The sequence below is a fragment of the Pteronotus mesoamericanus genome, unplaced genomic scaffold (genome assembly GCF_021234165.1).
Source record: "Pteronotus mesoamericanus isolate MK-2021 breed Mesoamerican mustached bat unplaced genomic scaffold, CSHL_Meso_final contig_20, whole genome shotgun sequence".
Taxonomy (NCBI): domain Eukaryota; kingdom Metazoa; phylum Chordata; class Mammalia; order Chiroptera; family Mormoopidae; genus Pteronotus; species Pteronotus mesoamericanus.
In genome coordinates, this window is record NW_026555085.1 from 84,560,629 (window position 1) to 84,572,808 (window position 12,180).

General features: G+C 34.2%; 1 protein-coding gene and 1 non-coding gene across 2 annotated transcripts in view; both read right to left on the reverse strand.

Moving 5' to 3' along the window:
• Positions 1 to 12,180, reverse strand: part of MAP3K5 (mitogen-activated protein kinase kinase kinase 5) — a 169,883-nt gene that overhangs the window by 118,978 nt on the left and 38,725 nt on the right. The window contains exon 2 of the mRNA XM_054570020.1: positions 4,370 to 4,509. Within this exon, the coding sequence (XP_054425995.1) occupies positions 4,370 to 4,509 (140 nt within the window). The remainder of the gene's footprint in view (positions 1 to 4,369; positions 4,510 to 12,180) is intronic.
• On the reverse strand, positions 10,677 to 10,807 carry LOC129068035 (small nucleolar RNA SNORA18). The gene has a single exon (XR_008528853.1). It is a non-coding gene; the product is annotated as a small nucleolar RNA SNORA18 (small nucleolar RNA).

Here is a 12,180-nt window from a genome sequence, read left to right on the forward strand (position 1 = left end):
TTGGTGAATCCATACATATTATTTATAAATATCTCTTGTTCTGCCTTATTTCACATTAGCTTTCCTTTTTATTTGTAGATGGCAGGAATGCAGTTATATCTATAACTAACTGCAACAGGAATAACTAAAATTGAACATACACACACAGGCTTTTCTCAGTAGCAGAGAACTGGAGGAATTTCTTGGGCTCAGAAGAAATTGTTAAACTGAAAAAAAAAATATTTTCTATTCTAAAGACCTTTGTCCTCTGTAATTGGACACTTACTTGGGCTAGGAACAAGCTAAATAAGAAAATGGCAAAAAGCTTAAGCTAATGAAAGGAGAAAGAGAAAAGAAAAATGGTTGTTGCTGGGAACAACTCAGGAGAAAAACCTGATGGGCTTTTTGAAATATACACACTTAGCAGGCATGTCTGATACCCTTCTAACTAGAAGTAATTGCAATAAAGTTGAGTGGTTAAAGAGGATGGAACTTTGGAGCCAAGCAGACCTGGTCCCAAATTTTACTAGCTACAACTTGGGCAAATGATTAAATTTGTTTGAGCTTCAGTTTGCAATTCTATAAAATGGTGACAGAATATATACCACACACAGATGATTTAAGAATTTAGTGTGAAAATGTAGGCAGGTAAAGCACCTATTACTTAGCCTATAGTTAGTGCTCAAAAACAAGCACTATTATAAATACATTTTAGATAGACTAGTCTTTTTAAAGAACTATTTCACTCAAATAGCAATAATACTTCTATTTAAAGGCTGGCTGAAGCAATGTAATAAATCAGTTTAGTTGTTCCACACAAATTTCTGATAAGATTAGCTTTTTATTTATTTATTTTTAGACTGAAAAGAGAAGTTTTATTTTACTTGTTGAGGTTTAATCTTTATAGTATTTTTTCCATTACCATTTAGTCCCCTTATACTCCCTCCCCTCAGCGATCACCACCCTGCTCTCCATGTCCATGAGTTTTCTTTTTTGCTCAATCCCTTCACCCCTTACCCCCCTCCCCGCCCCACTGGCTGCCATCTGCTCTTCACCTATGAGTCTGTCTCTGTTTTGCTTGTTTGTTTAATTTGTTCATTAGATTCCACATATGAGTGAAGTCATATGGTATTTGTCTTTCTCTGACTGGTTTATTTCACTTAGCATAATGTTTTCCAGGTCCATCCTTACTGTTGCAAAGGGTAAAATTTTCTTCCTTTTTACAGCCAAGTAGAATTCCATTGCATATATGTCTTATAGTGGTTTCATCCACTCTTCTATTGATGGACACTTGGGCTGCTTCCATATCTTGGTGATTGTAAATAATGCTGCAATTAACATAGGGGTGCTCATGTTCTTTCATATTAGTTTTGGGTTCCTTTGGATATACTCCCAGAAGTGGGATCGCTGGGTCAAAAGGCAGACCCACTTTCAATATTTTGAAGTATCTCCATACTGCTATCCACAGTGGCTGCACCAGTTTGCACTCCCACCAACAGTGCAAAAGGGTTCTCCTTTCTCCACATCCTCGCCAGCACTTGTGGTTTGTTGATTTATTGATGATAGCCATTTTGACAGGTGTGAGATGGTATCTCGTTGTGGTTTAATTTGCATTTCTCTGATGATTATTGATGTTGAGCATCTTTTCATACATCTATAGGCCATCTGCATGTCCTCTTCGGAGAAGTGTCTATTCGGGTTGTTTGCCCATTTTTTAATTGGATTTTTTTTGGTGTTTCTTAAGCATTTTATAAATTTTGGATATGAACCCCTTATCAGATGTATTGGCAAATGTTCTTCCATTCAGTGGGTTATTTTGTTGATGTTTTCCCTTGCTGTGCAAAATCTTTTTAGTTTGATGTAGCCTCATTTATTTTTTCTTTTGTTTCCCTTGCCTGGGGAGGTATACCTGATAAAAAAAATTCTACGAGCAATATCCGAGATTGTGCCACCTGTTTTCTTCTAGGATTTTTATAGTTTCAGGTCTAACATTTAAGTCTTTGATCCATTTTGAATTTATTTTTGTGTGCTGTGTAAAAAGGTGGTGTAGTTTCTCTCGTTTTCTTTAGGTCTATGATTTTTTTTAATTTATAATTTTTTTATAGTTCAAGTACAACTGTCTCCACTTTCCTGCCACCACCTTCCCCTAACCCACCCATCCCACCTCCCACCCTCAATCCTTCCTCACCTTGGCTTTGTCCATGGCTCCTCTATACAACTTCCTTGACTTGACCCTTCCCCTTCTTTGCCTCACTACCTACCTCCTTCCTCCTTTCTGGTTTCTGTGGGTTTGTTTTTTCTTTCAATGTTGCTGGTTACATTTTTCTTGTTTGTTTTATTGATTAGCTTTCATTTATAGGTGAGATCATATGGATTTGTCTTTTACCCCCTGGCTTATTTCACTTAGTATAATGCTCTTCAGTTCCATCCATGCTGTTGTGAAGGGCAGGAGTTCAGAAGGTGGTCTAGTTTCATTTTTCTGCACATATCTGTCCAATTTTCCCAACACTATTTATTAAATAAACTATCTTTAGCTCATTGTACATGCTACAAATACAAGTTTATTTCTGGGCTCTCTATTCTGTTCCATTGATCTATGTGTCTGTTTTTATGCCAGTACCAGACTGTTTTGACTACTACTGGCTTGTATTACAGTTTGATATTAGGTAGCATGATTCCTCCAACTTTGTTCTTCTTTCTCAGGATCACTGTTGTTATGTGAGGCCTTTTGTGGTTCTATTTAATTTTTGAAATATTTGTTCTACTTCCAATACGTCATTGGAATCTTGATAGGAATTGCATTGAATCTATAGATTGCTTTGGGTGGTAGGGACGTTTTAATGATGATAATTCTTCCTATCCATGAACACAGTATGTGCTTCCATGTATTTGTATCTTCTTCAATTACTTTCTTTAGTGTCTTATAATTTTCTGTGTACATGTCTTTTATATCCTTGGTTAGGTTTATTCCTAGGTATTTTATTCTTTTTGAAGCAATTGTTTATGGATTGTTTTCTTAATTTCCCTAAAATTAGCTTTATCTTTCTCTCAAATGTAATTGTAATTTACTTAAAAAAATTTTTGCTAGGAAAGAATTGTCATAAAATTAAATCATCAAATACAAATAGGGCAAGAATAAAAATAACATAGAGTGAAAAATGTCCAACACAAACTGCCTGTTTAAAATAAACTTAATGCAAAAAGTAAAATATTAGAATAAAAAGAATAACTGAAATAAGGTCACTCCATCAACTGTTAATAGTGGCAAGTCAAAATGTCTAATTCAGAATACACCATCACAAAACTTTATTAATGCATTAATTAAAAAAGTAAATCTGGAGGGTTCTTAAAGAATTTCTCCAGATAAAAAGCAGATATAGACAGAGTAGGAATAAATCTCATAAGACTATCTAGAGTATTCTGGAAAGGGATAGCCTATCAATGCCCAGCACAATGCCTGGCATGAAGTAAATGTATTTGCTAAAAGAAACTGCAGATTTTTCATAGAAAGCCATGCAAACTTTAGGTATTAAGATAAATGCAAAATACTATTAGTAATTTTTGTATGGATTCAGGGTTAGAGGTCTTCATATAACAATTACCAAGCCATTAGAAATATGGCTCTGAGTTCCACATCCCAAGGCTGTTAATTTCGGAACTGGAAGATAAAGATGAGAAAAAAAGCATGTAAAGCTAGCTGTAAGTTTCACAAAGGAAATGAATAATATCAGACTCAGCATGGGTTTCACTGAACTGTTAGATGCTTTTCAAAGAATCATACAGTGTAAAATTACTTGGCCTTGCAAAAGCATTTTAGGCAATTTTCTGCGTGGAGAAAATACCCTCATATTGTTTAAGTTCCTCTAATGGAGAGAACGACATGGAATATGCTGAACTTTATAGATGAATACAGTGAATTTTTATTTCCCCTTTCTCTCATCTTAATTGAAATCATATCCCTGTGAAAGAGGATGGCAATTTTCTGGCGATACTCAGAGAATTTCTATCTAGAGTAATTTCAGTAGGAAGCATAGAATTTCTAGCTGGAGATAGGTGTACCCAACAAAACCCGCAACGGTGATAAGCATGAGGTTTGACCATACCTTATGCAACCTCTTCTTTCTCTGGTGTTTGTACTGACTTCCTATTAATACAGTCTCCTCAGGTGTAACTCTAACTGGAGCTCGTTTTTTCCCTACCTGTGTACCATGAAATTCCTATGTTGAATTCCAGATAAACTTTACAACTTAACTAGTAATTCTTGCACAATTATCAGACTGACAAAAACATCCTTTCACAAACATAAACTACTTAAATTTTTTTGGATGACAGAGAGGTGCCCCTAAAATTCTGGTGTCTATAGTAACTATTTAGTAAACAAATGAGGTACCTTCAGTGACTGCTGAGATTCTGAGTTAGTATCACAGTAGAGGATGATGTTGTTGGCCATGCTGAAACTTTCTCTCACTCCAAGGTGGTAAAACAAGGATGGCTGCCGGAAGGCATCACTCATCTCCACCACAGCAATATCTGAAAACAGAAAACAAAACCCCCAAAAGGTGACACCTCAGTAATACCCTGTAAGCATATTTTGGTTTCAATAACTTAGTATTCAGAGAGGAAATGTAGAAATGATAGGGATTTTCCCTCTGTATTTACCACTAACTTTTGAATTTGCAGTTCTACCGGAAGTGGTTTTATAAAAAGTAGTTAAGCTGCTTTTTTTTTTTTTAAACAAGAAAGGGATCATATAATTACTGGAAACTAAAGAGGGTCTGCGATGGTGGGAAGTGGGGCTAATGTTCTCTGTTAAATTTCAACATTAAAACAAATTAAGGTTGCAGAAGCAGATGCATGGGAGGAAGCAATAAGTAATAACTATGAGATTTTAAAAAGAAAATAGTTAAGATTGGGAATTAATCCAGAGCTGTATTTTATAATTAATTAATTAGTATCTAGCATGTCCACAGCAAATATAAATCAAGAAAAATGGAAATAAAGGTATAAAACAGTATGACTAAGAAGGATAATATAACCAAATGCAAATTCTTCCAAAGCTCAGAGATGCCTAATACCAAGGTAGTATAAACCTGATACCAGAAACTGACAATAAAGTCACAAAATGAAGTTCAGGTAAGTCTTAAATTCATTTATATAGACAAAATATGAAAGAAAAATGAACAAATGCACCAAGCATTATACTATAAGAACACTAAATCATTAGTTTATCATTTATTTTGAGAATGCAAGGATGGCTCAATGTGAAAAATCATCTGCCTCTACATAGATGCCCCAAGTACTTCAATTAAAATTCAAAATCCATTTCTCATAAAAATAACTGCAAACTAAAAATATAAGGCCACTTGTTTAACATGAAGAACACTATATATTTCATAAGAATTGTCAACTTTGTGCTTATGGGCATTTCCACGGAAACCAGAAAAAAAGACAAGGTTATTAACTATTCCCACTACTGGTAGACTTTCTTATTAGAAAATTCTTATTAATGCAGTAAGATTTCACAAAGTAAGGAAGTACAATTCCATAAAATAAGATACACAATTATCATTATTTGCAGATGATATGGCTGTCAACCAAAAAACCTTAATAGAGTTAACTAAATAATTATTGGAAGTAATAATATAATTACATAAGGTGTCAAGATACAAACTTACTTTGAAAACCAAAATCTTCCTTTATAATCATATTCAACATTTGGAAAATATAATGGTAAAATAAATCCCATTCATAATTAAAATGAAAATGCTGACATATCTGTAACAAACTTAACAGATGATGCTATTTGTTTAAAAATATGTACAATGTGTAACAGATGAAAGCTTAATATCTTTATAAACAATCTCTATTGGTCAATTTAAAACAAACAAACCACCCTAAAAACATTACAATATAAAAAAGTAAGCAATGAACACAGGAAGGTAAATTCACAAATTATACCTAAAATGGTAAATAAATAAATACACATTTTGTCAACTATAAAGTGCAAGATTTTTGATAAGCAAGTGGCCAAAAATATTTCAAAATGCCAAATGAAGATGTAGAGAAACGACATCTATGGACATACCACCCAGAACGCACACGATCTTGTCTGATCTCGAAAGCTAAGCAGGGTAGGGCCTGGTTAGTACTTGGATGGGAGAAATGACGCTCTTTCTTACATGCTGAGGAGAAGTGTAAACTTTCTAGGAGACTTAGATCCTTAAGATTATGCATACTTTTTGACCAAGTAATTCTATTCCTAAAAACTCCTGTAAATGTGGCAGATTTATCTGTATGTCCACTGACATACTTTTTTTAATGATAGAAATGGAAAATGCTTAATTACTAATCAAAAAGAAAATGATTAGATAGCTAAATAGATTCAAAGAATGGCATATTATGTAACCATTAAAAACTATATTGTAAAATAATAATTAGCAATGGGGTAAATTCAAGCTATATTAAGTAAAAATATTAGAATATATATAATGTATAGAATATACATTAAAATAGAATGTATACATTACAATACATATGTCCTATCTGTGTGTGTGTGTGTGTGTGTGTGTGTGTATGTATGTGAATACAAAATGTCTGGAAAGTTATACACCAAATACAAACTGTAATAACAGCTCTGTAATAGGATTAGAATTATTTTTTCTTCTTTATGCCTTCTATATTGTTCATAGTTTCTATTATGAGCATTGATTACTTTTATAATCTAGGAGCCCATCGAAATATAAAACGAACAACACTGAAAACCTAGTCAGCTGAATGTAAAACCAAAGTGCAGTGCATAAAAATAATGCGGACTCTTGAGAAGCTGTTTGCTGCAGCTTCAGCCTTATCTACTGAATGTGATATAAGAATTCACATTCTGTGAAAGAGAAACATATCGAACAAAATGGAAGGTAAATACATAGAAGATTTAGTAAGGTTATGAAAATGAGTACAGGTCAAAGGAGCTTCAAAATATTTTTTCTAAAGTTAAAAGTGACTTGAGGGCTCTTTAATACAAATAAAGAATTTTCTTTAGGGGTCCTCAACATTTGTACATCAAAAATCAACACATTAAAAAAAATGAGTCACTGTGACCCATCCACATACTCCATCTGCCTCCAGCACCCACACTGCTTCCTCCTCTCACAGAAGCCAGCCATTCACAATCACAGCGCTTTAAAAACAAGGGACAGAGTAAAATGGGGTAGAAAGAAACCAAATAAAACAGTAGCTGATGAAAAAGAAATGAGAGACATGCAACGAAAAATACTAGCTAAGTTAAAATAGTGGCAAAGGGGGTGTGAGGGACTGGCTCTCTGCAGAAAACTGACTCATGGAATTTGATGCTAAAATAAAATAAAAACACTGCTGAAGGCTTTCAGATTCAGAGAAAGTAGACATTTAAAATAAACAAAGTAGACATTTAAAATAAATGCTACAAGCAAAATAAGGTATAGTCATTTGATCTGAACATTAAGCAGGGACAGATCTATTTTTTGAATGCTATTTAGATCTGAACATCTACGCAGCATTTTTGAGGTCCATTTTTGAGTGCTATATAGTACAGTGAAAATGCTTACTGGCATAGTTTTAAAATACTGCGATACAGTATGCTAACTTAGAAACAGATTGACTTTTTTCTACTTCAGATTCAGATGAACAATTTGTTCTAAATATTTGTATTCTTTTCTAAATTTATTTTTAATTTCCATAGAGTACAATTTACTTTTCCACCTACTTTGGTAAAGTGTTCAAAGCTTGTGTCTCTTTTTTTAATTGTTGCAATAGTTTTCCTATTGTTGAGGTTTGTGTGTTCTCTGTATTTTCCTTTGTCAGATATGTGATTTGTAAATACTTTTTCCTAGTTTATGGCTTGTCTTTTCATTCTGTTAACAATGTTCTTAAAAGAGAAGAGGTTTCTAACCTTAATTAGGCCCACTTTATCAATTTTTTTCTTTGATGGATTGTACTTTTGCTGTGGTATCTAAACAAAATCTTTGCCTAACCAAGGGTCACAAAAGTTTTCTCCTATGTTTTCTTCTAGAAGTTTTATAGCTTTACATTTTACATATAGGTCTATGATCCATCTTGGGGTGCACATATTTATTTTTCTTTTTATTAAATTTATTGGGGTGACATTGGTTAGTAAGATTATATAGCTTTCACGTGTACATTTCTATGATCCATGATCTACATATTGCGGTGTGTGCCTACCATCCAAGTCAAATCATCTGCAGTCACCTAAGCAAAGTAAGTCAGAAAGGAAGAGTTAAGAACCATATGATTTCACTCATATAAGGGATATAAAACTATGATCCATTTTGAGTTAATTTTTGTAAATGCTGTGATGTATGGGTCAAGGTTCATATTTGTTGTAAAGATTCTCCTTTCTCCATCAAATTGCCTCTGCTTCATGAAATGGCTACATGTGTGTGGGTCTATTTTTGGATTTTCTGTTCTGCTCCATTGATCTATGTGTCTACCCTTGATAATACGAAACTGCTTTGACTATTGCAACTTTATGGGAGGTACTGAAATTATGCACTGTGAGTCCTCCAACTCTATTCTTCTGTTTTCAAAATTGTTTTAAGTATTCTAGTTATATTTGCTTTCTTATATAAATTTTAGAGTCAGCTGGTAGCTAAGAGTTATCAGCTGATAGCTATAAAAAAGTCCTCCTGGGATTTTGACTGAGATGGTGTCGAATCCATACATCATTTTGAGGAAAACTGACATCTTTACAATATTGAGTCTTTCAATCCATGAATATGACACCTTTCCATTTATTCAGCTATCCTTTCTTTCACCAATATTTTAAAATTTTCAATGTACAATTACTGCACATATTTTTTTTAAATTGTGCTTATTTCATTTTTTGATGCTATTGTAGATATTCTCCGTTTTTAAATTTCAAATCCCATTGTTCATTGTTACTCTATGAAAACAGTTCATTTTTGTATATTGACCTTAGAGCATGAAGTTTTACTAAACTCAATTAGTTCCATGAGTTTTTTTCTTTTGTCTTTTCTTTTTCGTACATGCTTTGGGATTTTCTACAAAGGCAACCATGTCATTTGTAACTAGAAATCATTCTATTTCTTCCTCCCCAATGTGTATGTATTTTATGGTTTGTTTTTGTTGTTGTTGTTCTTCTTCTTTGTTTTGTTTTGCCTTGGTATACTGGCTAAAATGTCCAGTAACAGCATTTTTAAAACAGTAATATTTGATTATCAAACTAGAAAAACAATCTCATTATGGCTACTTTCTGACTCATGGATATCTTCTCAAAAGTAGTAAAATAAACAGGAAAAATTATCTTCCTTGTAAAATGATCCTACAACATGCTAACAAATGCAAAATATAACAAATTGAATAAACACCTAATACTCCACAATTCTTGAAACCCACTTAAATGAGGTATAATTTATCCATTTTATGTTATAAACACATACCAAGATATTACTATGTGTCAGGCTCTACATGCTTTTCAAATATTAACTCAGAATCTTTATAATATCCCTTTGTAGTAGGTAATAATATTTCAGAACCTGGAGGTAGAGAATGTATAAGTAATCTGCCCAAACTCAGCTAGAAAGAGATGGCACCAGGATCTGAACTCAGGCAATCTGGTTGGAGAGTCTATGCTCTTAATTCTCAACTAAGCCACACCCTACACTTACAGGATATGGAGGTTCCAAGGGTCAGAACACAAGTGAGGTACAAAAATAGATTTGGGCCCAAAGTACATACTCTTGTAAGGTATTTCATGTAAATGCACTTAATAATTATCTAATTGACTTTTGTGGTAATAGTGTGAGTATAACTACAACATTTAAAAATTTAAGACTAAATCATTTAAAAGTACAAGCAAAGACACAAAAATCCCTTATATTTTTACCTAAAGTGTAATTTCTCCAATAGGGTTAATGTAAAATAGAATACAAATCAGGTTTACGGGGGCGGGGGGGAGGTTATATTAAATAATAAATTTTTAAGGTAATAATAAAAAACTTGTGTCTAACTGCATCTTGGATCATCAATTGACAGTGGCTCATGGTCTGTGTTTCTTTTGGTATTTAATTGTTCCTTCATAATACCATATCTGTTAATTAAATATCTCACATGAGCTGCTACTGCTAGCGAAAACACAACTGAAAGGAGACATGAATCTTTAGTTCCTTTTTATCTATTCAAATGCTTTTCTTAGGAATCAGATCACTGATGACAAAGCAAGAGCCCAGTAGTGATTTAGCTTTTATTAGTCTACAAAGTACTGCAAAATTCCATGGTAATTTCCCAAGTTATCACATAGAACTACCCCATCCAGTCATGATGGATTAATCCTCAAGAAGATCCAATTTAGTTCAACAAGTATCTTGAGCACCTATTATGTAAAAGGCTTTCTGTTATCTACTACGTGTTATGAAAGTTTAAAAAAAATTAGTCAGTTTTCTAAAGTCTGGTAGGTATACAATGTTGGGTGATTGCAAAACTCCTAGTATACAGCCAGAATTGTTGAAATTTTCAGGAAGAATAGAATTGTTGTCTTGAATTGGTCATATTTTGGCAGCCCTGCTACAAATCACTACTCACGTAGCTTCACCAGCATCACTTTATTTTCTTGTACATTATTTAGTGATCCCTAATATATGCAATGATATCTATTTGGGGTTTTTTTGTTGTTTGGTTTTTTTTGCAGCTGTCTTGTAGTTCCTTCCCACAGATCTAACACATAGCTCTGTGAATAAAGGAAGCAACATATTTACTCTATGAGGCGTTTCCAATGATGTAGTTCTACAGAAAAAGCCCCATTGGGATAGACCTCAACACAATGATACATATTTGTATCAATAGTATATTTTGGCCCATAATTTCCTCACCACTGAACTCCAATAAATGTATGCACAGTGATTAAAACATGAATCATCTTATATTGCTAAAGTAAATGTAACCATAATGTCCCCACCCCAGCCCTAGTTTTCCTGCTTGAAGCTTGTTTGTTTATTACACTGCACTGAGTTTTTCTGACCTGAAAAGTGAAGCTGTGGAGGTAGGTGATCAAAGGAACAAAATTTCACCTCCAGAGACTGACCTTTAAAGAGGGAGTCTTACAAAACTAGGAAGTGGAAGAAAAGGGAGAAGCCTATAAGAGAGAAACATAAAAAAGAAAAAGAGATGGGAAAGAAGGGAGGAGAATCTGCGAGAGAAGGAAGGAGTGGAACCAAACAAGACTGGTGTCATAATAACTACAGGCCCCTCACCCAGGCAACAGCTGCAAGAGTTCAGGTCACGGTGCTCCTGCCTTAGAGAATGTGAGGGGACAGAGCATGCATTCATATGAGGGACCCGCCCCAGAAGAGCAGGACCCAGAACCTCAGCTCTCTGCCAGGAGCAGCTGCAGCTGCAGAAAAGCACACTAGAGGTGAGAAGCTGGGAGACACACCTCCCCTGGTCCAGAGGCCACGAGAGGAGGGATAAACATGCAAACAACTAACTGTTTCATGAGTTCTAGTGTGTGCATACTTATTAAGTATAGACGATTCCTTAAATTCTCTGAGCTTTGATTTCCTCAACTATAAGTTGAAGATAATAACACAGATAAGTACCACAACCACACAAAGCTGTTATAAGGATTACATGTGTGCTAGGTACAGTAAACTCTCAACATACGGTGATTATTCGGAGCCATTAACAGGGAATGTTCACAGGACACCTTTTGAGCAATTTATCATAAAACTCTCATTGAAAACAATGCTAATATGTAACAATACCATCTGATCAAGTCTCATATAATTACTCACAGAAATGATATTGAAATCAGATTTGAAAGCATAGAAAGCCAACATAGAAAACTTTGACACGATTCTATAATCAATGGTGGTCTATCCGTGTCCATGAGTTTTGAAAAGGGATGTGGCAGGGTCAGAGTTTTGGGAAGATATACTTAGATTTTGTCGATGGATGACAGACAAAACAGACTGGGAGCTGAAAGACCAGTTAAAAGTCATTAAAGGGAGTGTGTGCCCCTAAACTAATATAGAAACAACATGGCAAGGAAATCAAGAGGGTTTAGGAATATGGTGGACGCAAGATAATCAAAGAAAAGATGATGATTCTGTTTCCAACTTGAATGATTAAGACTGATGACATTCCATTACCACCACAAGTGACACTAGGAAGGACTCCATGTTTTTGGTAGGA